Source organism: Girardinichthys multiradiatus, chromosome X (genome assembly GCF_021462225.1).
Source record: "Girardinichthys multiradiatus isolate DD_20200921_A chromosome X, DD_fGirMul_XY1, whole genome shotgun sequence".
Taxonomy (NCBI): domain Eukaryota; kingdom Metazoa; phylum Chordata; class Actinopteri; order Cyprinodontiformes; family Goodeidae; genus Girardinichthys; species Girardinichthys multiradiatus.
Genome location: NC_061817.1, coordinates 26,901,459 through 26,929,122, shown reverse-complemented (window position 1 = coordinate 26,929,122; position 27,664 = coordinate 26,901,459). Strand labels below are relative to the sequence as shown.

Sequence of the window (27,664 nt, the reverse complement as noted above, 5' to 3'; positions counted from 1 at the left end):
TGAGATTGAGATGAACTAAGAAATTAGGACTCAGATTCAGTACACTGGCCATGGGGACAACAAAGCTGCCTGCAGACTGCGTGTCTGCTACCATATAAACACAATTTACTCCCTTATCAGCAGTTAATCAGTTCTAAACACACAAACAAACAAGCTTACAGAGTATTGGACACTGTCCAGTATGCTCCAATGTTACAGAAACAACTGAGCATAGACTATTTTTTTTCACATTTATCGATGTCTCCTAAAGGAATTTAATTTTATGTCATACATTATCTCTGGAAAGCCTCTCACAAAATGTTACATTTAAACCTCTCAACTATGGGCCTTGCTTTTCATTTGCGTTGAAGGGTAATAAATATTTATCCAGCTTTTACCTATTGTAATACTTGTGCCAAGTCATGGAGAATGTAGACATGAATGTTTGTGTGCTTGTGCGAGTTGGTACATATGACAGACAGAGAGAGAGAGAGAGAGAGAGAGAGAGAGAGAGAGAGAGAGTGAGACGAGGAGGAGGAGGAGGAGGAGGAGGAGGAGGCGGAGTGATACCAGAAGCTGGAAATCATTGGGGAATGAAAACTTTTTCAAAAGTTTCAGGAGGTGAGAGGAGAATCACAGCACCCGTGGCCGTGCTACGGAGGATATTACGGGATTGGGACTTAACGCTTCGCTTCCCGGCTGATTTAACGAAAACTTTTTGGAGGCTTAGTTTTTTCTTGCAAATTAAAAAGAGGATGTATTTCTATTAAAAGCGCTCCTCGCAACGTTGGAAACTTTTCCACAGAAATGGAAGGGAATATGCAATGGATTATTTTGTCGTTTTTATTGTGCATGCATACTGGTGAAGGTGAGTAAAGTAAAACTCTGTAACAGCCACCCAAAGTATGCAAGTGTGCTTTAAATCCACAGGTAGCCTGGGCATGTCAGGACAGCGAACCTATTGTCCGGTGTCCACATTATAGGGTAATTGCCCTATTCTTGACCAAGCGCTTTTACGAGATGATTGTATTGGTTTATTTAGTTCATTTACCTTTAGTAGTTCGTTTTATTAAAACGTAACTTTCAGATGTAAGTGGCTACATTTTCTTAAACTTCTAGGAATAAACAGAACCGCAACAGATAACAGCATGCTAGTTAACACAATGGAACTCACATGCCAAAATCTTTTTAATACATATTAATTTTACATGCTGGAAAATAAAGTAGATCCAAGCCTTAAAGAAAAGTAGTTTTTATTCTGTAGTAAATCAGTGCATTAGCCCATTATCCATGCTGAGCCTCTAAACCCTAATTGTAGAGGAGGTGGGTTTAAAAGACCCATTTAAATAGATTTTATAGGTCTGGGTAATGCTTGTTAAATATGAATATTTATATGTTTAAAGAAAGCCCTTTTATAAGCTCATGATTATTGTGAGTTTGTACCGCTGTCAAGGAAACAAAGTTTATATGCTTTGGACAAGTGTTCCAGCCTTTAATCTGAAATCACAACATGTGAGTCCTCTGAATCTTTGGCTCAATCATTTTTTTCTACAACTTTGATGAAAGAAATCCAGATCTTTGCTCCATTATTCAGATTGTAGTTAGGAAAGAGGTCTCTTCAAAAGCTGAGTTGGATGGCACAGAAGTTTATCATCTGCGGGTTTTCTAACAAATTTCCTGAAATTCCACAGGGTTCAGCTGTGCGGATAAATACAGTCCTTGTGAAAATGGAGGGACATGCATAGATTCCACCTCTCGATGCATGTAAGTAAAACATAACACAGACATGAACATACAGATGATAAACTTTCAAATTATTGATTGAGTGTGTGAAAATGGGTTCAATTGTTGTCAGGTGGTTCTTCAAATCGTCAAGAAAGTGCCTTTTTGTGTTGTCATATCCTGTTGTCTGTCTGCAATGTCTAATTGATTAGGCCTTCACTGATGAGCATCACCAAGCCTTAGGAATCTTTGTCCTCCATGAACCATCTCTTGCACCTGTTAAAGGGCTTAATGAAACTAAATCACAAGCTTTTCTCTTTTTTCTCTTTCTTACCTTTTTTTCTTGGTAGATGTTATTTTTATTGTGTGGTACTATAATTAGTTTGTTTGAAACCTTTTTGAACTCTGCGGTGAATTGTCTCAGTTTCCCGCTCCATGCTCCATTGAGCTCTTGGATCTTCTGACAATGATAAGGCTTTTGTTTTTCCAGTTGGTGAGGGTGGGGGTGTGTGGGAGCTCCTTACAATAGTCAAGTCAAATAGCCTACAGTGTTTGCCTCAGGGCCCTTCTTTTCTTCCTCCTTCATTTAGGAAGCATTGGGTGTTTCAGATGAAGGAGATACAGTGGTAGAAAAGAATCCCTGTCTTTCCTCCTGCTTGGCTCCAAAACTTTGAATATATTTTTTAAGTGGTATTTTTTAGTTTATTCAGTTGGAAGGGTCAAAGTTTCTCCAAGACCATGAATTGACTTGTTGCAGGCATCCATGTTATTGCAGTCTATAGTTCTGTAAAGTCTTTATCGTGCCTAGAGTAGTTATTCCATGCTGGCCAATGTGTAACCTGGATGCATGTAAACAAGTAACCGCTACCCACATTTCATCAATCATTACCCACAGCCAAGACAATTGTCATTTTGTAAATGTATAATTTTAGCCAGACAGATTTCTATTTTTTTGTTCTCATGTATGTGCACATATTTCAAAACAATAAAGGATCTACAGTTACAGTGACTGTTCTGAAAAATACTGAGCTTTAAGGCAAAGCGTTTCTAATGGAACGGGACATAAAATATCAGACTGTAGAAAAGCTGTGCAGAGCAGTGGAGCAAAGCATGGACACATGAGAGTGGTCAGACCAGTCCTATGAGTGGTGGAGGCACCCCACCCCTTCCCATGGGAGCCTACAGAAACGGGAGATCCAAAACAGCAGAAAAGATCCTTTCTTTCCCCAGATACCTAGCTGTAACCTGGCACCACAGCACAGGGTAAAGGGAAGGAGAGAAGTTAGGCCACAGCAAAAAGGAAAGCAATATGAAGTGAAATGAAAACATAAAGCAGATTCAGATAAATGTGTTGCTATATTTGTAAACAATAAAATAACAGTTGAAAATAAGCCAGAACATACAACTGGCTTGTATGTTCTAGCACACATTGTTTGGTAGAGACTATGTTGTTTTGAAGCTATTAGTAGTATTTAATTTCTAGGTCAGGAAATGGCCTTACTAGTAATTGAACTGCTGTGTGGGTATGGCAGGTGTCATTGTTGCTGTCCCAGATACAGATACATCCTCTGTTTAGCTGCCAAAAAATACCTCGGATAATTTCCTTAGTTTGAAAAATTCAACTTTTTGACCTGGCTCTCTAATCATGGTCTTTAGAAAAGATTGTTGACAGATATTGATTAACATATATTTACAATGTACTGACCCATTCTGATGTTTAAAACGTCAGAATGGTCTGCAGGTTTAAACAGACTGATAACAGTTTGGAGTGTCTACTTAAAGCCAAATTTGAAAAGAAACAGTAATCCTGAAACTAATCTTCTCATATTATGCATAAAGCTAGCATAAAGTTCAAGTAAATTTCTTAGCTCTGCATCCAAACACTAAAATATCAATTACCCTGATCTACTTTCCATGATACCCCCTCCCCAGTGTTCTGATTCTTTGATCCTTCAGTGTATTAAATTGTTGAACTTGACAGTGAATGGCTAGTGATGTCATGGGTAGTGTGGCCTTCAAGGTGACCAGCCAGGAAGTCCAACTGAAGAGCCATTGGCCCTCAACTCTGCTGAGAATACTGTGTGAAGAGGGCCACTGCGACACTGCCGAAGGAGTAATAATTAGGCAGATCGAGAGGGTGTCATTCAGAGAGGATCCAGCTGGAGGGACTGAACTAGGGGGTAGGGAATGGCTAGAGGGAGGCTGAGTGGGATGGAGGAGGTACTGGGCGGGAGGGGCTGCCTATAGGACAGCTGGTGGATGTTGTGATGGTAATCCAGTGAAGTCAGATCTTGACAAAGAGAAAGCACAGGGCCAGGTGCTGCCATTGAGCAGTCAGCCGCCCCCATACTGTGAGAGACAAGCTTGTGGAGGAATGAAGCTGGTAGCCCACAGACCCTGAAGCACATGTTGCCTCTCACAGTGCAACAGCTTCCAGGTCCCCTTTTCTCTACTTGCATCTTGTCCCACCTCATACTTCACATTTTCTGGCTTCAACACAGAATCAGACCACAGACTGCAACCAGCTCTTCCCTCATAAATCTACAAAGCTGACTGGAAATAAATTTGTGTCAGCTTTGCTGTCTGAGACCTACAGATGCAGTGGTCCTTAGCCTCAGTAGCAGAGACGGCAAATAAATAGTGGGTGTTTTGTCATGACCCCATGGCAACTTCCAGCCACTTAAAGCACGATAACAGAGGACTTTTGCTTTTGATAAGGAACATGCTGGCTAGACCATTTTGAGTGCTGTTTCTTTTTTTAATAACCTCAAACTGCTTTCTTACTCTGTTTAACTTTTGGAAAATAACCAAGAAAATAGACAAGTGGCTTGAAAGAAACCGTAGCACCTGTTAGGAAGTTTTAACTTTGCAGAAAAAGCAATTTACAAATAAAAAAAAAATGATACGTGATTTTTTTTTGTGACATGAAAGGTAAAAATGCATTTTTTATTAATCAGTAGAACTATACGTACATGCCAAGGCATGTATTTAGAGAAAGACCATAGCAAAGAGACAGATTATATTGTTAGTTTAGTTCACAGCACCTCAGGGCTAGTGTTTTCTTTGCCATCTTTATGGTGGATTAGAAAGGAATGCTTAGTGAGGAAGATTCCTCCTCTCCCTCTGGTGGTTTCAGGTTATTGTCTCTGTCTCCCCTCCTTTCACCATGTTTGCCCCTTCAGGAATGCCTTTAACAATACCGTTAGCCCGGTCTCTTTGAAAATTAGATGTTTTGGAGTAACTTGTTTGATTTGCAATTAGTTACTCTGCAATGTTGTAAAGCAACATAAGGTTCCCATCACTCACGGAGCCCCAGCAGGCGGATGGATCCATTGTCATGTCATTACTCAAGAAAACTGATTCATTGCAGACTGAGTCGATTTAAATGGCATCATCTTTCAGGAGATGAGTTCTGCCCCAGCCTCTTAACATGACTTCTCTCTGGGTCATGTTTGGAGATGAGGAACTCTGGTTCCCAGGCTCTGTCAAGGAAGTGGTGCCTTCTGACCTCCCTGCTATGCACATCCTGTCTTATCTCAGTAGCTTAAGCAGCGTACTGAGTGTATTGAGGCCTTTATTTTGCAGTTTGCCTTAGTTTGTTTCATCTATACTTTTTCTTACCTTATGACTAGACTTTGATAATTTTTGTATCCCTTTCTTATTTTGAAGTTCGTTGCGGTGAAACTTGTAATCTCTTGAACGTGAGGCTCGTCACAAAATTAATATGTAAAATAACTTTGAATTGGTTTAGGAACATCTTGTTGGAATCTATGTAATGTTCCCTCTAGTGTCATTATATGTGCGAACTACTTGCCTGTGTAGGGATGAGCCTGCCTTTGAAGTCTGATCCACTGTGTTTGTTCTTTTCTGAAAGACTGTCTTTTCTGTAGATACATTTAGAGAGATCTGATTGGAATTAGTGAGCTCTGTCAGCAAAATTTCCCAGTGTTTCCCTCCCTTTAGGGATGTTCCAACTCTAAATGATTCAGGAAAAGACATTCACAGTTAAAATAAGCAGCCGTTCTACAGACACCCTGACTCTACCAGGCAACATTAAGCCAATGTATATGGTTTCAATTTCTTTTCCAATATGTGTTGGAACTGAAGACTGGAGTCAAGAAAACCTTGCTGCTCTATTTAAATTTGTTCCATTTTCACAAAACGATTCACAGATGACTGACACGCACTTTTGTAACATCTCCAGTACTTCTTTGGGTGACAGCTCTTGAGATAGTCAACATTCTCTGGCTGCTTTCCTTTGCTTATCATAAAGAACCTTTGCCAGTGCCCCACAAACAAACTTCATTTCTTTCAAGACTATAAGCATGGTTGCGCTGGCTTCAGTCAATCAGTGGGACAGTTTCTGTCAACAGATTTAGGTGTAGAGGGCGACTTATCAGATGTTTTTTTATCTCCATATATTGCTCTTTCAATGTGCAGAAGGTTTTTGCTGCATAGCGAAAAATATTTTTGAGGTCTAATATACCTACATTTATATTTTAGGTTTTCTAGTGAAACTAACGTGAATCTGTTTCGGGTTAGGTGATTGGGAGGGGTTTTGTGGTTGAGCTCAGTTAAGAATGCTTTAAAGGACCTCGACTCTAGGATTCATGCAATGTGGTTATGGGCAAACACATTGCTGTTTGAAAAATGTGTTGGTGGACTCTTCCAAATTGACATTGGCTTCACATTTTTAAAGACGGTGAAGTAGAGTAATAAAATTGTGAACATATGTTTGGATCTTTACACAGCAGTTATGTTGAGCGCATAGCAACACAAGGTTTTACTTTTCTTTCAGGGTTCGATCTGTAGTGTTCTCCAAACTTTCTGGCATTTGCTCAGGATTCAGATTTTAACTGTTAAACATGTTGACTTGACTACTGGGAAGCTATCAGAGGGGAGAAGGATTATCTTCAGTTTTTGTTTTTTTCCTGAAATTCAATTTATTTATTATAAAAACGTTCTTGTAGCCACACGTCCTACACCCATTGGATAAGATGGAAGGCCTCCAGGGATCACTCAGTGTGCATGTAAACACAAGTGTTTAAACAAATCTAGTTATCCATTTTGTGAAACACAAACACATGCTTTTGGATATGGTTGTGTATGATTACAAGACTAAATTGTTCCTGCAGTTCTACACAGAGCTACCTGCATATTGACTTGGACCAGTCTTCTGAACAGTTCTAACTGTCCTTATGAAACCCTGTCTCTCATCAACCTCTTTTTCTCATTTTGAACCTGTCTCGCCATGGGTTACTGTTGCCAGGCTACGGCTGAGGACTTTAAAGACTAGCTGTTTGGGTCACTGCACCCCCCCCCCCACCCCCCCCTTGCACAGCCATGGCCCCCCAACACTTTTATACAAAGGGTTTCTAACTACTTTAGCTCTTTTATTTGGGCCACAAAACATTCCCAACCCCCAATCTGGCTCTTTGGTGAAGAAGGGAGAGCCAAGCTGAGAGGAGCCGAGCCTTAGAGACTGCCAAAGGGAGGGGGCAACCATGGGCTCTTGTTGGCAGTGTTGTGTCAGTATGGACTCTTATAAAGGAGAGGAGCCGGTTCCTGCTTGCTTGCGGAAAGAACGGTGGGAAAGAAGGCTGTGTTGGGAAAATGAGACAGACTTTACCATTTCTTTCTAGCAATTGTAAAATAATTTACAAAACATTCATCACTTCCACTCATGTAATGGACAACTTGAAACATTGCTCCAAGTCAAAACATTGTTTTGTTGCTTCTCTTCCTCCTCTTATACTTGTTGTCTTGTGGAGCATGACAGTGTGTATGAAGCATGTAAGAGATTACAGCCTCTTTGTTCACAGGTGAGCCACCTTCTGACCTCTGGCAGAATAGCTACTATTGTGTGGAAGAGGATGAGCTCAGGTTACCTTGCTCAAGTGAACCAGAAAGCAAGAAAATTAGCATTGTATTACACAAGCATAGGTGATATAACTCACTCACATAAATCAATGCATTTTGGATAGAGAGTGTCTATGTTTGAAACTGAAAATTAAAAACATCACTGCAAACATTGTGAATGCCATATTTAAGATTACAATGTCTCATCATTTCTTCTTCGATAATTTTCTCAGAGGGTCATCTCTTTTGAGCATTCCATGTTCCTAAGGGGCTGAGCCTTGTTGTAAGTTTCCCCTCTGAGAGTTTGAAAGTGTATTGAGTGCTGCATGGTTTTACTTGGTTGCAGTGTGATTTTGCGTGCGAGTCCTACAAAATGTTGAAACTGTAGAACAGCTAATGCATGTATCAGTGAGAAAAGACCACATTTCTTGAGTTTGCAGCTATGTGTGTTGGTTAATGCTCCAGTCCCATGGGCAAAACAGCCCAGTTGTTTTGGCTTAAAGTTTGTCCAAAGATGTAAATACCGGACATCCAGAGTCACTCTGACAGATGTGGACAGATGGTAGGAGTGCAGCTGGCAAGAGCAATCATATGTGTTGACAGGGAGAGATTATCCATTCTGACCATCACAAGGCAGCACTCGGACCCCTCCTTGTCATCTGCAGTATTCGCTTCCTCAAAAGTCAGATGTTGGCAATCAAAAGTATGACTAAGGAGCCTGTTGCACAACAGCAGCCCTGCACCTGTTGCAAAAATTTGGCACAAATAAGTAGAAAGACAAAACCATAGATCCAGGGCTGCTGTTGTCATGGGCTATGAAATCCACAAGGTTAAAGGGAGCTTGATAAGCAAACTTTTCATAGCGGTATGAACAGCAAAAACAGGGAAGTTGCATTTCTTTCACATTCTCTGCTCAGATAGCACTCCAATTTGTCTGTTATGGGAGTAGAATGTTGGCATTGAGTCAAGTCTAGACACAAATGTGTGGTTTGGCTGCATTTGTAAGGAAGGGCAAATAATTTAGCAGGCTTTACTATTATCTTCAGCTAATGCAGACAAAATATATATCATTACACTTCATTCTCACAGAAAGATAGACCAATCTTTTTCTACCCACCTAATATTTTTGACTTATCAGTGTGCATTGACATTCAGAGTGCTTCTGAGATTGAATTGTTGAGTTGGTTATTTGTGATTGGGAACAAGAACTTGATATTTTTCTAGCTATTTGATTTCATTCACATCCAACTATCTATAATACAGAGGGATTTCAGAAGAATGTCAAAATTCTTTTTGTATTTTGCAGCTCTGTATGCAATTTTCTTCTTTGGAAGTTTCAAGGCTCTTTGTGCCACATTTGTGTTTCATTTTTTGTAAAACTCCAGATTCCAGACATAGTTAATTTGCCTCTAAATAAACCCAGCCAAGCCATGACAAATAGCCATGGGACGAAGGGTGGGGGAGGAGCAGATTGGTTGGGTATCAGGCTCACTTGTTTGTCTGTGTGGTTGCTAGGGCAACAGCGATTGTGCACTAGGAGTGAGTGCCATGTTTTCAGAACAAGGAACCAAGGATTACAGGAAATATGACATGACATTTCTGCTGGACCAGACCACTATCTTCTTCTCTTTCTTAGTCTTTCTTACCACCAATTGCATCTTATAAAAGGCAATTTTATCCTCCATAGCAGAACCACGCCACACTCGGCGGCCCAAATGACATTATCATCACAATAAGACCGAGGACCTCTGACATCTGACCTTTCAGCGCGTGAGAGGAGGGAGCTGTGGAAGGGAAAGTCAAGCGTGTGTTCAGAGGGGATTTGCAGGAAGGAAGAGATGCTGTAGTATCTGTGCAGACACTTTTTCTCAGCATGATTACTCAAATGCAGGCTCATATTAACAACCCCAACAAATTATCAGCTCTTTACTTCCTACCTTGGGACGATTATTGTGTTGTGTTTTTAATTCCCCAAGGCATTTATTGGTTTTTTTAATACATAAAATCAGTTTCTGTGGACATATTGCACATTTTCACAGCTGATTTTGTTTATATTTGTGAATGTACTAACAGGTATGTGCATTAATCATGGTAACTGTCCTTTAACTTCTATGTAAAGCAGAAAAAAGACTAATTAAACTGAAAAATCTCTTTTATTTCTGTCTTTCTGAAAATGACAGTTTATAAAGGTGTTGATTCTGAGCTTCTCATTCTCTTCAGCATAACTTTAACATGTCTAATTAGAGGAGATAATAGCAGTTCAGTTTTTACATATCAGCTTATAGGATAAATGCACAACATGCACATAGCAATGAACAGTAGTAGTAAAGCTTGTAAAATTGCTGCACAATATATCAAAATGCAATCCTAATTGCATCTATCAGAGTGTGCAATATTGCAATCCCTAATCATGTATTATTTGGGAGGATTTTATATTTCCACCGTCATGCACTATAAGTCTAACTCCCCCAATGTTCATACCGTATGTATTCTGGTGGTTGAAATGCTAAAGCACACAAAGAGAGGTGAGAAACTGTGTGATAAAGAAAGAATAGAAGTCATAAAAAAGTGGGTTGGTTTTTAATCAGTACTGTCATCACTATTTTCAGCTAAATTATTTCATTTACATATTATTGCAATTATACATTGAATTTACATATTTTCTTGATTTTGGGCAGCCCTAGCCTATAAGAAGAACACTAAAAACAACACTGTTTATCTAAAGAGTTGCCTTCAAATAAAATAATCTACAGGGAGCCAGAACCCAGCTATCGCTGCCCAGTCTGTTTGAAGCAAGGGTTTGTGGATATAGTGTTACCAACTCTAATAAAGTCCCATAAGAATGCTACAAATGACCATAGAGTAGGGCTGCACAGTATCAGAAAGATAAATAATTGTGATAGTACTGCCAAAAATTGCGATGAGAATATCGATTACAATTAACCGATATTTCCTGAGTCTTTTCTGTCTTTACAAAATGCCCCCACCAATCTACATGAGTTTCATTATCTTAGCTAATAAAAATATACATTAGGTGTTAAATTTAAGGGCAGATTGAGTTCTTATAACTGGTAAAATATATTATTGATAAGCTGAGCGTGAATGCATGGTGCTTGCTGTATAGTATTGTACCAAATATTGAATACAAGCAGTCTTTTGTAGTTAAGATATTGCACACACTGATATTGTGATGATGACTGCAATTCAGTATTTTATGGATAGACCAAAGAAAATCCTGCATTTTTAGGCACTAGTAGCCTTTATTTTTGACATGCAGGACATGCAGTAAATGTCAATGGGCCGGGACTCGAACCCACGAGACCCTGCGTTGAGTAATAAGGCCTCTGTACATTCTACCCTTGCTTCCACTGCGTGCCAGAAATCCTGCCTTTTAGATGTAACTTGCTTATTTCAGTCTTAGACTATGTTCACCTACTCCAACAGCAGGTCTTCAGCTGTGTCTATGTAGGTTTTGTGAAGAAGAAGCATAGGCTAGCCATGTTTTAGCACTGATCGAAGCCTTGCTGTTAGTGCAATAGCACAACAACCAAAAAAATCTCCAGGTAAAATATTTATACAAAATCTCTTTAGATGTTTGCAATGATATAAAATATACTTATTCTGATTGACCCACATATCAGAGATATCTAACAGATAAAGCTCACTCACCAACATGTGCTTTACAATAATCACTTGGAGCTGGATGTGGTATTTTATTTAGACACCAAAGCTGCTTTTCTTTTTTTAAACAGTAACTTTATAGTTCTTATTTCCTTAGGACAGGTTTGTTGGCATTTGCTACGTTTCTAAAGTGCTGTTTCGGTATGTCTGTGTGTTTTTTTTCTGTCTGGGAAAATGTATAAACCATCATCAGGAAAAAAAATGACAGTGGAAGAATGTTAGATTACATGGAGAAAATTAATCTCTTAATCTTAAAGTAACAGATTTATCCTGATAAATCCACTAAAACCTGTTTTTTTAAATATTTGATGTTCGTCTTTGTTATAATTGCTAGAATATTGAATGGCACGATGTGTACTTGTGCAGTAAATACATAATCATTTCAGGGCTAAGAGTAATTTTTGAAAATGCTTAGCAAGTATCCGACTGTTCAAAGGAGATATAGAGACAGAATTACCAGATTATTAGCATGTTGGAAATCAAGATATCATTTGTTTTAATGTTATTTTTACAGATGCCGTCCTGGATTTATTGGGCCTAACTGTCAGCACCTGGATCCCTGTCATCGGTCACAATGTCTGAATGGGGCAGCTTGCAAGAGTGATGTGGTCAATGGTATCCCACAGTACAAATGTGTGTGCCAAAGAGGTTTCAGAGGTAAGTCTTTATTAGAACAATTTGGTTTAGCAATTTTACATTTGTATTAATTGGATGCATTTTCATGACCCTCAGGTCAAGACTGCTTTCTCATCGATATGTGTGCCACAAGTCCCTGTGCTAACGGGGCTCGCTGTGTCAATTGGAATAACCATTACAACTGTTCCTGTCCACCTGGCTACCAGGGAAAGAACTGCCGCAATGACATTGACGAGTGTCGCAAACCTGGCATTTGTCTGAATGGTGGCCTCTGCTCTAACACACTTGGGTCTTTCCGCTGCCAGTGTCCGCCTGGGTACAGTGGTCGTACATGTGAGGTGTCCACCTTACCCTGTGCCCCATCTCAGTGTCTTAATGGGGGCACCTGTCGCCAGACAGGCGACCATTCCTATGAATGTGCTTGCCTACCAGGTACAATAGCTCTCTGTCTGTAGAACAAACACACTCAGTCTTTCTATTTGTTTTTCACATTCTTTGCAGGGTACTAGAATTAAATAAATTTTCCCTGTTCTGTAATTTATCTAGTAGAGCTGTTGCCTGGGATTTTATCCTATTTATTAGGTCCACTTCCTGTCCGCTAATAGCAGTTTATGGTGGTAGATGGGGCAGTGGGAGAGTCGAAGAGGCAGCATGTGTGCTTTCTTCTCCACTCATCTATTTTCACAACAGAAGGAATTTACTTTTTTGAGCCTTCTGGTTTCCCACTGGGGACCTGACAGGAAATGTCTCCTGCCAGAGAGGAAGTCATTGAAACTGTGAGAGATTATAAAACAAGCAAACATGGAAGGGAGGGCAGACCTCTGAAGGAGCCAGGAATCACTCCCGTAGCTGACATTATATGGGAAAAGTCAAGATGTAAACATTCACTCACCTTCTGAATTCTTAATACACACATTGCCCCACACCTTCTCTTGTGTGGGAAATGTAACTTGTGCATAAGAGTAGAATTGCTTAGCATGTTCATTATGTGACACCATATATGTGATAAACTCTCATCTGGAGTGTGTGGCTGTCTGTGTGTCCTCATTTGGTTCTCTGTTAATCTTTAGGGTTTGAGGGACACAACTGTGAGAATAATGTCGACGACTGTCCAGGCCACAAGTGCATGAATGGGGGGATATGTGTGGATGGAGTCAATACATACAACTGCCAATGTCCACCAGAATGGACCGGTACATCTTATGACATATATTTTAAATTTGTTGTTTATGACACAATGAGCCTATTTAAACCGATGTGTCACTTTACCACTGTAGGACAATACTGCGCTGAAGATGTCAATGAGTGTCTCATGCAGCCCAATGCGTGCCATAATGGAGGCACTTGCTTCAACACTATTGGTGGTCATACCTGTGTCTGTGTTAATGGTTGGACTGGAGATGACTGTAGTGAGAACATTGATGACTGCGCAATAGCTGTTTGCTTCAATGGCGCCACCTGCCATGACCGTGTAGCATCCTTCTTCTGCGAGTGTCCAGTTGGGAAGACAGGTATGCCGTTTAGCTGAATGTTGTACCTGTTTGTCTCAATGTGTCAGCTAAATAAGTCAATATATTGTCTTTTTTTTGCTGTTTGACCAGGTCTGCTTTGTCATCTGGATGATGCATGTGTGAGTAACCCTTGCAATGAGGGGGCAGTGTGTGACACCAACCCCCTTAATGGCCGTGCCATTTGCACCTGTCCTGCTGGTTTTGTGGGTGGTGCCTGCAACCAGGACATGGATGAATGTTCCATTGGTAAGGCTGCTGCTAAATGCTTTTGTTTTTAGAATTCAACCTGTGATTACACAAAATCTGTTAAAGTTGCTGATCCTTGACCTTTTGATGACAGGGGCAAATCCATGTGAGCATTTTGGAAAATGTGTAAACACAGAGGGCTCCTTTCAGTGCCAGTGTGGTCGGGGATATACTGGCCCACGCTGTGAAATTGACATCAACGAATGCGTTTCCATGCCCTGTCAGAATGATGCCACCTGCCTGGACCGCATTGGAGAGTTCACTTGCATATGCATGCCAGGTATTCATACATAGTAAACTTTCCCTTCATTAAGATAAAAGAACAATTCTTTACTTAAAGCTGTAAATTTAGGTAACTTTTAAAACCAAAGAGATGTCCCTTAATAATCCATCTTACAGATCTGAGCAAAAAATATTTGGATTGAAAATTTGTAAACCAGAAGGCTAGAGTTATGTCAGTATAATGGATTAATGTCTTTAAACTTGACCTTAAACACTATTGGTAGTTCTGCCATGCAGACGTTAACTGTAGGCTGTTAGGTAACCTAGTCCCCCGAACATTAGGGGTTCAGTTGCTTCTCTGCTCTCTGCACCACACTGTACTTACAATGGGTGTTAGTTTGTATGGAGTTTTAATTTGGACCCTAAAACACAGTTACAATTACACACACAGTCCTTCGCGTATGTCCTAGGGTCTTTGGTGCTATACAAATTAGAGCTGGGAGTTTGGTCTATAGGACTGGATGTGAGAGAGGGCAAACAGTTAGGGGGAGGAGTGTGCTGTGAATACTAATGAGAGGTAGAGTGGTGGGAATGAAGTGGAACAATAGGGCCCCTCTGTGCTCCACTTTGCACCCCTCATAGACACGGTTAGGGAAAGAGGCTTTTTCCCAGAGCTCAGTCCCCCACCCCCACCTTAATTTCCAGAGACAGGACCTTCCTCATCACCGTTCTCATCGTCAGCCTAGCAAAGCTCATGTCGAGCTCCTGATTATTTCTGATTCCACGCTAGCCTCTCCCCAGGGGCAACACTCTCATTCACATTCTGTTTCATCTCAAAGGAGTAGCCCTCCATAGTTAGCTAACATAGAATGTATAACATGTATCTGGTGAAAGGGACATTGACCCTGGGAGGGGACATTTTGTGGACAGCAGGGTGTGGTAATTCCAGGTCAGTGAAGTGGCACCACTGGGAATGGTTTTGGGATCATTTGGTCCATCTCATGACTTGACAGAGACCTGTTTAGAAAAATTCCAAAAAGTTCCTTCTAGATCTTCCTCCATGTTTAAATCAGGATGCTGTCCATACCTTCTTGAATGGACTTACTTTTACATTAATACTGAATTTCCAGCAACAATGTGCAAAGTAAGTAATCCAGTTTGAACTTCTATCTTCCAGGCTACACGGGGATTTTCTGTGAGATTGACATTGATGACTGTGAAAGCAACCCATGTGTGAATGATGGCAGCTGTCATGACGTTGTCAACGGCTTCACGTGCACCTGCCAGCCAGGTAGGCTTAAGGGGATTGCTCTAATATGAGTTGCTTCTCTTTGGATCCATGTTGTCTGTTAACATTTCTAATTCTGATTAAATAGTGAAACAATTTTAAATATATATTACATATTTATAAATATGTAAAACCGAAGTAGCTACGGGCTACACACTACTTCTGTCTGATGGTATACAGAGCCACCACTCATATAAAAAGGCTTGCGCTAAAGACTGCAGATCCTCCTGCCTGAACAAAGGCACTATTGTGACCCTTGCTTCCCTCCTCTGTGGAATGTGGAAGGGACAGCTCTCCCTCATCCTGCCCTGGTTGCAGTGCTAAGGGGGGACAGCAGTTCTGCTAATGAGATTCTTTTCCAGGTCCCCAATTTACATCTGGGACAGACGTCCCCCCACCCACTTCACCCCCTATCTAGCTATTGAGACAGTGGAGCTAAAGCAAGTTGTAGGAGAGGAGGTGTGGGGGTCCCAAAAAGAAAAAAAAAAAAAAACAATCCCACTGTCTCCTCTTAACACGCCTTTAGCAGTCCAAGCACCAAAACACAGAAACCATTTTGACACTGTTAATCAACTGAACACTGTGATACCAATGCACCAATTCACTTCTTAATGGGTGCCGTGTTCAAAGATTTCAAGTCTGTTCAGTTCTCTAAGCTCTGAAAATCTTCCTATTGCGACATTATTATTATTATTAATATTATTATTACAGTTATTGTTATTATTATTATTGAATGTAAATTGTTCACACAATATGTAAAATTGCCACTTTGTGATGGTCAGCTATGTCCTGGTTGCAATGCCAAGATCACAAGTCCTTAACCAGTAAAGAAGCTTTTAAAAGTACCTTAACCAGACATGACAAACCAAACTACTGGCCTCTACTAAATGCCCTCTGACCTAGGCAGGGACCCTTTCACTGGACCGTCTGTCTGACCCTTAACCTTTGTGTTTGCATGTCCCAGGGTTTACTGGTACCATGTGTCAGATTGACATAGATGAGTGTGCCAGCACTCCCTGCCAGAATGGAGCAAAATGCTACGACCGGCCCAATGGGTTTGAGTGCCGCTGCGCTGAAGGTAAGAGCTTATTTATCTAATTGTGCTCAGTGGATAGGTGTTAGCACTACACAGTCCAATGTCTCCTCACACGGTGGAGCAGATGATCCTTAACCAGTTATTTTGTGCTTAATAAGCATTCATTGTTTGGGGTGTGAATTATTTCTTTGGGTGTCTGCTGGCCAAGTGGCCCCTAATCCCCCCTTTTCCCTCATTGGCTGTCAGGATCATGGGGTCACAGAGAACCAGTAGTTTGCTAAGAAAAGAGACTTGGTCATCACCCAGACATCTGTTCATTCCTTAAAACCCCACACAATACCAATACCATACAATATCTTGCATTTTTGCATTTAGTCACATCCATATTCTTAAACACAGGACTATGTTACAATACAATGACATGTACTGTTTGTCATAAAATCTGTTTGTGTAAGCTGGCTGACTGTGTCTTTAAAATGTTTATTTATACTTATGCCAGTGGAGGAGCCTGCTTCATTGTTTCAGTGGCCAGCTGCTTGGCATTCGCTGTGTTTGTGGGCCCCTTCTGTTGAGTGAAGTGGCCCTGTTTGACATGGTGCTGTCTATTGTTCACTGGACCACTGAGAACAAAGGCACAGGACTGGAAAGGCGGTGCAGGGCGCTTTTTTTTTATTTGGCCAACTTAACATTTCACTACACACACAACACAAACCAACAGTTAGATGGTATGCAGACAAACACATCGTAAAATGGAAACCGTAGTGGTCAGATCACAAAATTAAGGAAGACTTTATGAAGAAAAAGAAGCATAATGAAGATTTTCAACATAACAATGGACAAGCTGTCAAAAAGAATACAATATGAACAAGGGGAGAACACAAACAACTGCAATGCAACTTGTTGCACAGAAAACCTAACCTGTTTGTATGCAATTTACCTTTTTAGGTTATGAAGGGAGACTCTGTGAGAGTAATATCAACAACTGTCAACCTGACCCATGCCACCATGGTACTTGCATAGATGGCATTGCTAGCTACACATGCAATTGTGATCCTGGATATACAGGCTATCGCTGTGAGAACCAGCTTAATGAGTGCCACAGCAATCCTTGTCAGAATGGGGGCAAGTGTGTGGACCGGGTCAATAAGTACATCTGTCAGTGCCAGCATGGAACTTCAGGTAGGATAAATCTTATTCAACAAATTGTTCAAGTGGTCATGGAATGTGCTGAATCACACATTCATTCATCATTAAAACATTGACTTATTTAATAGAATAATGTGAAACTCCTTTCTAAACCCAGGTACCAACTGTGAAATGAACTTTGATGATTGTGCCAGTAACCCATGCGATTATGGAATCTGCAAAGATGGCATCAATCGCTATGACTGTGTTTGCAAACCTGGCTTTACAGGTAAGTCTCTCTCTGGACAAAAAAACCACAGTTTCATGTAAAAAAAACATATTTCAAACTAGAAATGCTGACATGTGTCTGTTGTCTCTCAATCCAGGTCCTAAATGTAATGTGGAAATAGATGAGTGTGCCTCTAGCCCCTGCAGAAATGGGGGAACATGTGTTGATGAAGAAAATGGATTTCACTGCCAGTGTCCTGAAGGCTTTAAGCCCCCTTACTGTTACTCCCAAGTGGATGAGTGTGGCAGCAGCCCATGTGTCCATGGCTCCTGCAGGGAGGACATAAACGGGTATGAATAGCTTTAACTTTTTAAAACATTGTGACTAATCCTGCTTGTCAGACTGTACATTAAGAGCCTTTTCAATAAAGCAGGTTTGGGACACCTGGGATATATTTTTGCAACCACAAGTACCAGCTATTACACCAAATAATATAGGAATGTTAATATTTAAACACTGCAAACTTTCTAGAAAAGTTCTCCCTCAGCATCTAATCCTGCTTTATAGCACAGGTCTCCAGTCTTGATTAGTTCACTTTTACAAACTTGTATCTTTGGCTTGCTAATTATTCTTCTGTGTTTTCAGATACCGTTGTGACTGTGAACCTGGATGGGTTGGGAAGAACTGTGACCTGGACAGAAATGACTGTTTACCAAGTCCTTGTCAGAACGCTGGGACATGCATTGATCTGCTCAATCGTTTTACCTGCAAGTGTCGACAAGGGTTCAGAGGTGAGAACTGAGCAATTTAGCCAAAAACAAACTTTCCAGTTTCAGTTGTGTGGCTCACCCTAGTGGTGAAGATAAACACGTGGCTACATCTAGCCATCACAAGTTGTAGGGTCAAAGTGTTACAATTTTTTTGGTTCTGTTTACAGGTAACCTCTGCCAGGTGAACATCAATGAATGTGCTTCCAGCCCCTGTCTGAATAAGGGAACTTGTGTGGATGGTGTCGCAAGTTTCACATGTCTGTGTGAGCTCCCCTATAGCGGACCTACCTGTGCTGACACACCTTGCGTCCCTAACCCCTGTGCCAATCATGCAGTCTGCACCCACACCCCAGACTACCTGGGTTATCAGTGTAACTGCCAGCCAGGGTGGCAAGGTTAGAAACTCCATTCAGTCGCATCACTACTTACACTGATTAGCGATAATCTGTTTTTAGGCTTACAAAGCAAATCTCATTGTTTTGATCTTTTGCAATCTGCAGGTCAGTTGTGTAACATAGATGTGAATGAATGCATGTCGAACCCCTGCAAAAACCGTGGGACCTGCACCAACACGCTTGGAGGCTTTTTGTGTTCTTGTAGGGCAGGATTTACTGGGCTGACTTGTGAAACTGATTTTAATGACTGTATTCCCAGTAAGTGACATTATAAATATACTGTGCACAAATAATATATCTGTCAGCACCGGTCTGTCCCAATATTGGTACATTTACTGTATTTGACCGAAGTCATTTAATCCCCTTGTCCTTTCAGACCCCTGCTTAAGTGGAGGTTCATGTACAGATGGTGTGAACTCCTTCCACTGTAGTTGCTTGCCAGGCTTCACAGGGCCCCGATGTGCTCAAGAGATAAATGAATGTCAGAGTTCCCCTTGTAAAAATGGAGGCACCTGTACAGACTATGTTAACTCTTACACATGCACCTGTCCACCTGGCTTCACTGGCATCTACTGTGAAACTAACATCCCTGATTGCACTGAAAGGTAAGTGTGTGCTTAAGGTAAGTCTGCACAGAATTTTCTAATAAAAAGTATAAACTTTAACTCCTCTTATTTTTACATCTTGACAGCTCTTGTTTCAATGGAGGGACCTGCACAGACAAAATCAATGGCTATACCTGCACCTGTCGCTCCAGCTTCACCGGCTCCCACTGCCAGTATGAAGTAAATGAGTGTGACTCCCAGCCCTGTCTAAATGGTGGCATCTGTCAAGATGCCCTGGAGTCCTTCCGCTGCTCATGCCCTAAGGGCTATACAGGCAACCGGTGCCAGGTACAAGAACTTAAATTTAGTTCAAATGTTGTGTAATATTTCCAGTCTTTCTGCCTTTGTTTCTGATTTCTGTTCTTTGGTTGACCAGACACCAGTTGACTTGTGCCGACGCTCATCTCTGTGCCAGAATGGAGGACGTTGTCGCCAAAAGGATGCTTCTTTCATCTGTGATTGTTCTAATGGTTGGTCTGGGCGTTACTGTGACATCCCAAGAGTCTCTTGTGAAACAGCGGCTCGCCAGCGGGGTATTTTACTTTTCTATGCTCTTGATCTCTTTGAGTCTGTGCTCTGAGCGAGTTAACTAATATTTTAACCTATATCTTTCTTATTAGGAATCCAAACTGACGAGCTATGCCATCATGGTGGTCACTGTGTGAACACTGGCAATACACACTTTTGTAAATGCCCTGCTGACTACACTGGAAGCTATTGTGAAATTCAAGTGGACCAATGTGAAGACAAACCTTGTCACAATGGTGCCACCTGCAGGTCATATGTCGGCGGGTACCAGTGTGATGTAAGTAAAACCCTTCTACTTTACAGCTATTAAATTCTTCAGTGTCAAAATTTAACAAAGATAATTTTTGCAAAGGTATTTTAGTTTGTTTATTTTTCTTTTCCACATATTTAAAGATTACGTGCTTGTCGTGTCATTACAGTGCATGCCTGGCTATACTGGACAGAACTGCGAGATAGAAATCAATGAATGCCAGTCCCATCCATGCCAGAATGGAGGGACTTGTATCGATCTAGTAGGACATTATATTTGCTCCTGTCCCCCCGGCACACTAGGTATGCAAGCACAAATGCAACAGAAGCCTATAATACAATGCTAAAGCGTTTAGTATCAATGTTGAACAGCTATTACCTATATTGATTAGTGTGTGATAATATTCTGTTTTAAAGGTGTTCTCTGTGAGATCAATGAGGATGACTGTGCCCCACCGCTGAGGCTGCGCGGTGCTCCCCCGAAGTGCCTCAATAATGGAACCTGTGTAGACAGAGTTGGTGGTTATCGCTGCAATTGTCCACCTGGTTTCACAGGAGAAAGATGTGAGGGAGACATAAATGAGTGTCTTTCAAACCCATGTAGTACCACCGACAGTCTTGACTGCATCCAGCTGCCCAATGATTACCTGTGTGTCTGCAAGCCTGGGTTCACAGGTTAGACAATTATCCTTCTGGATGGCCTGTCACACTGTATTATGTTTGCCTAAGATAAAACCTAACAACTGATGAATTGCTTTCAGGTCGAAGGTGTCAGAACAGGTTCAGTATGTGTGAATCTCAGCCTTGTCAAAACGGGGGGGCCTGTTCTGTAACCAGGAGCTCTCCCCTGGGATACACCTGTACATGTCAACTTGTAAGTTTATAATTTCTTTAAGTGTTCAAACATATAATGTCATACTGCAATTTGCAAATGACACGACAGAATTAAAAGGTTGTAATCACAAACTACTTGTACAATATTTATCTCCAGGGTTATACTGGTCCAACCTGTGAAAGGAGCATGTCCTGTCGGGAGCTGTCCTGCTACAATGGAGGAAGCTGTGCCCTCACCACAAGGGGAGCGCGCTGTGCATGCCTGACAGGCTTTGGCGGGCCCCAGTGTCAGCATCGCAGTAATGACGGGTGTTCTTCTAAGCCATGCCGGAATGGGGGCCTCTGCACTGAAGAAACCAGTTTCCCGTTTTTTCATTGCCAGTGTCCAAGTGGGTTTATGGGGAAACGGTGCGAGGAAAGCACTAAATCTGAGCTTCCGGCTCTCTCCTGCCCTAAGGCAGACTGTCATAGCAAAGCCAATGATGGTGTTTGCGACAAGGAATGTAATACACTTCCTTGTCGTTGGGATGGTGGTGACTGCTCCCTGGCAGTGAATCCCTGGGCTCGTTGCGCAGAACCCCGCTGTTGGCGGGTCTTCAACAATAGCCACTGCGATGAATTCTGTAACAACGCTGACTGTTTGTATGACAACTTTGACTGCAGAAGCAAAGAGAAAGTTTGCAAGTGAGTTTGATTTGATTGATGAACTTGATTCCTTTTGCTTAATCTAAGCATAGAATACTTAAGCTGATCCTTGTTCCTATGTTTTCTCCAGTCCAATATATGCAAACTACTGCGACGACCATTACGCTGATGGTCTGTGTGACCAGGGCTGCAACACAGCAGAGTGTAGTTGGGATGGCTTAGATTGTGCACAGAAGGTTCCAGAAGATCTTGCTGATGGTGTTTTGGTTTTGGTAGTCCTTTTGCCTCCAGACAAGCTCCTCAGCACCAGCAAAGCATTTTTGCAGAAATTAAGTGCTATTCTGCACACTTCAGTACGCTTCAGGTTGGACCAAAATGGAGACGCAATGATCCGTCCCTACACCCGTCGAGAGGCACGCCTCAAGCGAGAACTCGAACATCAACATGAAGTTGTTGGGTCAGTCTGACACACAGTAAATATAAAAGCCAAATCATTAAATGGAGAATGTTCTTGACAAAAACACCTTCTTCTATGCCTTTTTGTAGGTCCATTGTCTATCTTGAGATAGACAACCGTTTGTGTTCTCAGGAAATAGAGGACTGTTTCCCTACAGCTCACAGTGCAGCAGATTATCTGGGAGCCCTATCTGCAACAGATATGCTCAACTTCCCGTATCCCCTTCAAGAAGCCCGAGGTGAGTGGGAATCCTGAGTTAATATAAGGATGAGGGGTTACTCTAATGGGGCTAATATATTTAAATCAAAGTTTTCTTGTGCCACAACAGGGGAAACGATGAATACCGTTGTAACGATACCAACTTGGGTCAAGTTGATGCAGGCAGGGATAGCGTCTCTTTTTGTTTTGGTCATCCTTGTGATCGGCATGTTGATAACTCGTCGAAAGCGTGAACATAGCACCCTCTGGTTCCCTGAAGGCTTCTTTCTAAAGAAGGAACCCAGCAGTAACAAAAACCGCAGGGAACCCGTGGGTCAGGATGCTCTTGGAATGAAGTAAGTTATTTGTCAATTGAGTTTACTATTAATGCAAAATGGCTTGCTGTTGCAGTAGGAATCTGTTTTGAATTTCAATGGTTTTCCTTTGATTTATGTTGCTGATTTGTCATCAGACACATGCCAAAAACTGTTGAGGAATCTCTCCTCGGAGATCACAGTAATCAGTGGATAGATTCAGATTGCCCTGAAGCAAAACGACTCAAGGTTTGTCACTCAGGTTCTTTACAGTACATTTTTTACAGAGTTGACACAAGCACCAGAATTTATATTACCAAATCTCTCTATGAATTCAGGTTGAGGAGCCAAGCATGCTCTCAGACAGTGAAGATGCCGTGGACTGCAGACAGTGGACACAGCACCATCTCGCAGCTGCAGACATTCGTGTACCACCCACAATGGCCCTCACTCCACCTCAAGGAGAATTTGAAAGTGACTGCATGGACGTTAATGTCCGAGGCCCAGGTTGGTATAGAAGTTAAGGGTACAAGTTGTATTTTGCAAATACATTTGACACTTTCTTCATAAATTATCGTGATGGTTACTTGAATTAACAAGAACTTCTTTTTTGACTTGATCACATCCCAGATGGTTTTACACCTCTGATGCTGGCATCATTCTGTGGAGGCGGCCTAGAACCTGAGGTGACAGAGGAGGAGGAGAATGAAGAGTGTTCTGCCAACATTATCTCTGACTTAATCTATCAGGGTGCATCACTCGCTGCACAAACAGACCGAACCGGTGAGACAGCACTCCACTTGGCAGCTCGCTATGCACGTGCTGATGCTGCTAAGCGCCTGCTGGATGCCGGAGCAGACGCTAATGCTCAAGACAACACGGGTCGCACACCCCTACATGCTGCTGTGGCTGCAGACGCACAGGGTGTTTTCCAGGTGATCAATCGTTAATACATTGTGTTTGTTTATAACATCAGCTGTAGAAAGACTTTTCACTTTTTCCCAAAATGTATGGTATAAATTAAGTTTTATGCAATTCTTTCCACTCATCTAGATTCTGATTCGAAATCGAGCCACTGATCTAGACTCCCGCATGTACGATGGCTCTACTGCACTGATCCTGGCTGCACGACTGGCAGTGGAGGGGATGGTTGAGGAGCTTATTACTTGTCATGCAGATGTTAATGCAGTTGATGAATTGGGTAAGTGTCAGAACTCCAAATCCTTTGCAATAATTTCATGTCAAGACTTAAACACAACCAATGTTTCCTAATGGTTGGTTTGTTTCTTAGGTAAATCTGCCCTGCACTGGGCTGGAGCTGTAAACAATGTAGATGCGACAGTTGCTCTGCTGAAAAATGGAGCCAACAAAGACATGCAAGATCTCAAGGTAGTTTTAAAAACACAAGCATTGATTCCATTCATGTTGTATATGTTTAGCTTTTATATGTATATATGTATATGTTTAGCTTTTTCATTTTGGTATGCTTTCTGACTGTTTTCACAGGAGGAGACCCCTCTGTTCCTTGCAGCCCGTGAAGGTAGCTGTGAGGCTGTGAAAGTGCTGCTCGCTCACTTTGCAAACAGAGAAATCACAGACCACATGGACAGACTGCCAAGAGACATTGCTCTTGAGCGCATGCACCACGACATTGTACAGCTTCTTGATGAATACAACACAGTAAGGAGTCCCCAGAGCCATGGAGCAGCTGGACACCAACTCACAGGGGGGCACACTCTGTCCCCCCTCATGTGCCCTCCCAGTGCCTTCCTCCCTAGTCTGAAGAGTACCCCGCAGGGCAAGAAGAATCGTCGGCCTGGGACCAAAGGTTCCAGCTTGGGAGGCCAGCATGCTGCAAGTCTGAAGGAGTCAGTGAAGGCTCGTAATAAGAAGCTGACTCTGGACATGCAGAGTGCCTTACTGGATAGCTCAGTAACTCTGTCCCCAGTGGACTCCCTGGACTCACCTCACGGGGGAGCTAGCAATGCTGGTTACATCACCAATCCAACGTCACCGGTGGCCATGCAGACAGCAGGTCTTTTCCATTCCTCCATGTCTGTCCCAAACACCCCTATGGTACACACTAGCATGTTGGAAGGAGGGAGGCCATTCGCTGTTTCTCTTGCCCAAATTAATGACATTGGAACTGGAGGAATGTCCATGCAGGGTCGTGTCTCTATGGCTTCAGATGTCAACCATGGCTATGTGCTTAACTCTGGCCAGCTGGGGGTCAACATGGGCATGGTCAGTCCTGTCACTGTGCCATTTGACTGGCACAGCCGCATGCCTCCATCCTCTCGGTGTGGTCAGCAGGTTGTGAATATTGTGCAGAGTACCCAGGCAGGCATGCATGTCCAGAGCCCAGCAATGCAGCAGCAGAACATACTGATGCACCAACAGCAGCTCTACCGCAGTCCAATGCTGCAGCCCACACCTATTACTTCCACACCCACCATCAGCCCAGTAAAGCTGCCTTCGATTGCAGAGCAACAGCAGCTTATTAATCACAACATTACTAACCAGCCAAGCATGGCTCCCATGGGCACTTCTACTCCACCGACACCACAGACCTCACAGCCTCAACCATCATTCTTCCAGCAGCAGCAATTGGCTCAGCAGTCCTCTCAGCCTCCTGCTCAGCCCACCCAAGGAGCAGCGCCAGCAGCCCAGCCAGCTCAGGCCCTTTCCTCCCAGCCAAGTGGGAGTGCTGCAGGGAACGATGATTATCCCACTCCTCCTTCCCAACACAGCTATTCATCCACGTTAGATGCCACACCCAAGCATTTCCACAATTTGCCCAGTGAGCATCCCTACCTGACCCCCTCTCCAGAGTCTCCAGAGCACTGGTCCAGTCCCTCTCCCCACTGTGTCTCTGACTGGTCAGATTCCACACCTAGCCCAGCCGTTGCTGTCACCAACCAGACCCAAATTACTCAAATCCCAGAGGCCAATGGCAAGATGCAGGTGTTTGCATGAAGATCATTGCGATTGAACCTGAAAAAGGAACTGGGCAAAAAAAGAGTTCTTAGACTGGCTCTAGGGTCTGTCTGTGTTTTATCTGTCAGCATGTTTCCAAGATTTTCTTTGGATTTGGGCTGGCAATGTGTATAAGAGGACCGTCTGCTAGTGAATACAGCAGAGAAAAAAATAAGTAAAGGGAAATGTGTGTTGTCTGAAAAAACTGCAGACAATTTAATGAAGTAATTCTGTCACAGATGGACTATTTTTTATTATTAAAAAAGTATATGAAGAAAACCAAGTCTTTAATTTCAAAGACTTAGGGAAACTCTCCGAAAAAACTAACAAACATTTAAAAAGTAGAACAGAGAAAAAGTGAAATGTTGAAGGGAATTTGTTTATTTTTATTTATTGTTTTTATGTATCTGAACTGCTCTTTAGTTTAATTTCTGTTATAGCCTCTCATATAAACTGCCATCATAATGTTAAAATGGTTCTAGCAACTACATTTCATAAATTGCTCTGCAGTAGTCACGTTTGAGTTTAAATAATTACTTTCTATATGAGTGTTATGAACAAGAATGTAGATGAGTGTCTTTAAAGCACTTCAACTGACCAGCCTCAAAGGGCAAGTCTTCGTCAAATACAACATTTGACATCATTGGATATTTATAATATAAGGGGCATTTAATCGCTGTGAATTTTACATATAATCTTTTAAAAAAATCAGAGAAAATATTAAGTGTGATACATCTATTTTATATAACTATTCATTGACACTAGAGTATTTTCTGACAGTTTTACTGCTGAATCTATTACCTTTTAGTTATTAAGCATTTGTTTTATTTATGTTTCACAAAAAAAACTTTTGGCCTTTAAAAATCAGCTTTTCACTGCCCTTACATTATATTTTTTTATTATTTTACTCTGTATATTTGTGGAAAAGCATAAATACCTTTTTTCTTTGTTAAACATCACTTCAGATGTATTAAGCTATGCTTATATCCGCTGCTATTTTGTCACTCATCCCTGCAAACATTCCTCCGCTGTTCCTATCTTCACACATTTGGATGGCTGCCTTAAGGTGACTAAAAGATGACCGAACTAGACAACAAACCTGTTGAAATTGTTGACCCCGTTACCTAAAATGGACTAAATGGACTGTTGCAGCTGAGATCAAGTTGGGAGTGGTGGTCGGTGTGAAGGTGGGGCTGCTGGGCTGTGACTGCTGATGCCCTGTCACTCCTCAGGGAGGTCTTTTATGGCATGCAGAGGGATGGTTCCCTTGCATATTCCAGTAGATAACACATCCAGGGCCCATAAAGATGTGTGGTGGTGAAAAAAGAATGAGGGGGGAAAAACACTACTATGTAGCGTTTTTGTTGTTGCATAATTCTAAGAAGAAACTCAGAGTCATTCAGCTAACACTTGTATTGTGTCTGAACAAATATTTTGTTTTTATGTAACCTGGGCATATAGGTGGGGGTGGGGGGTCACATCTCAATAACATATTGTACACATCCCAGACTTCTTTTATCAAAACATATTAAGACAGAATCTTTTGCATTTTCATTTCATTCTTATGAGCAGAGATGAAATTCCCCACCACTTCTAGTTGTTCCTTTTACAGTGGCACTGCCTAAACACTGCCTTTAGTTGAGTTATCAACTGAGTTTATCTTTGTTTTCCTGTTATCTTGTCCATTGTAGAACCAGGTACTGATCTACAGTACCAGTTTGCATTTTATTTGCAGGTGAAACATTTGGTTTGTCTGACTTTGTTCTAATTTCTTATAACTGGTCTTAAAACTTCCCTGCCAGCTCGCACTAAGTGTTTTGTACATTCACCATTTCAATTACAGAATTTCAGTTACAGACTGTAAATATGTTTGTTTTGGGTAGATCATTGCTTAAGAAGTCTTATTTTCCTAAAGTGATTGTTATGTACTAAAATGACAGAAATAAAGTGTATTTCATTTAGCATTATTTGAAGCTGAGACTGTAATGAACATTTTTTAGTAATCTTGTTACAACAGCACATGTTGATATATCTTAATATTATTTCTATAATTGTTCAAAAGTAGTTTAACGTCATTGTCAACAACATTTCTCAGCGGTTTTTCTTTTTTTGGTCAAACTTGTTTAATACGTTTATAATAAAAACTATAGGGAACTACA

The 27,664-nt window shown here is 41.6% G+C and overlaps 1 protein-coding gene across 1 annotated transcript; it reads left to right on the top strand.

Moving 5' to 3' along the window:
• The first annotated feature begins 606 nt into the window (after positions 1–606).
• Positions 607–27,664, top strand: LOC124862867 (neurogenic locus notch homolog protein 2-like). The gene is made up of 33 exons (XM_047357047.1): positions 607–847; positions 1,671–1,743; positions 11,756–11,898; positions 11,974–12,309; positions 12,948–13,070; positions 13,155–13,388; positions 13,479–13,634; positions 13,729–13,914; positions 15,034–15,147; positions 16,109–16,222; positions 17,126–17,359; positions 17,484–17,594; positions 17,692–17,884; positions 18,180–18,325; positions 18,472–18,699; positions 18,805–18,957; positions 19,076–19,304; positions 19,391–19,592; positions 19,681–19,837; positions 19,925–20,109; positions 20,252–20,384; positions 20,499–20,756; positions 20,843–20,955; positions 21,073–21,599; positions 21,691–22,017; positions 22,107–22,255; positions 22,346–22,571; positions 22,688–22,778; positions 22,868–23,036; positions 23,160–23,464; positions 23,583–23,730; positions 23,821–23,918; positions 24,036–27,664. The coding sequence occupies exons 1-33, from the start codon at positions 787–789 to the stop codon at positions 25,503–25,505; spliced, it is 7,392 nt and encodes a 2,463-aa protein (XP_047213003.1). The 5' UTR covers positions 607–786; the 3' UTR covers positions 25,506–27,664.

What these genes read in the sequence shown, in the direction of transcription:
- LOC124862867 (XM_047357047.1), top strand. Translation starts at nt 787, where the DNA reads ATGGAAGGGAATATGCAATGGATTATTTTGTCGTTTTTATTGTGCATG. An exon ending in GTGTCCAGTTGGGAAGACAG is followed by an intron (nt 13,389 to 13,478) that starts GTATGCCGTTTA and finishes CTGTTTGACCAG; the next exon opens with GTCTGCTTTGTCATCTGGAT. An exon ending in GTGCCAGCATGGAACTTCAG is followed by an intron (nt 17,360 to 17,483) that starts GTAGGATAAATC and finishes TTCTAAACCCAG; the next exon opens with GTACCAACTGTGAAATGAAC.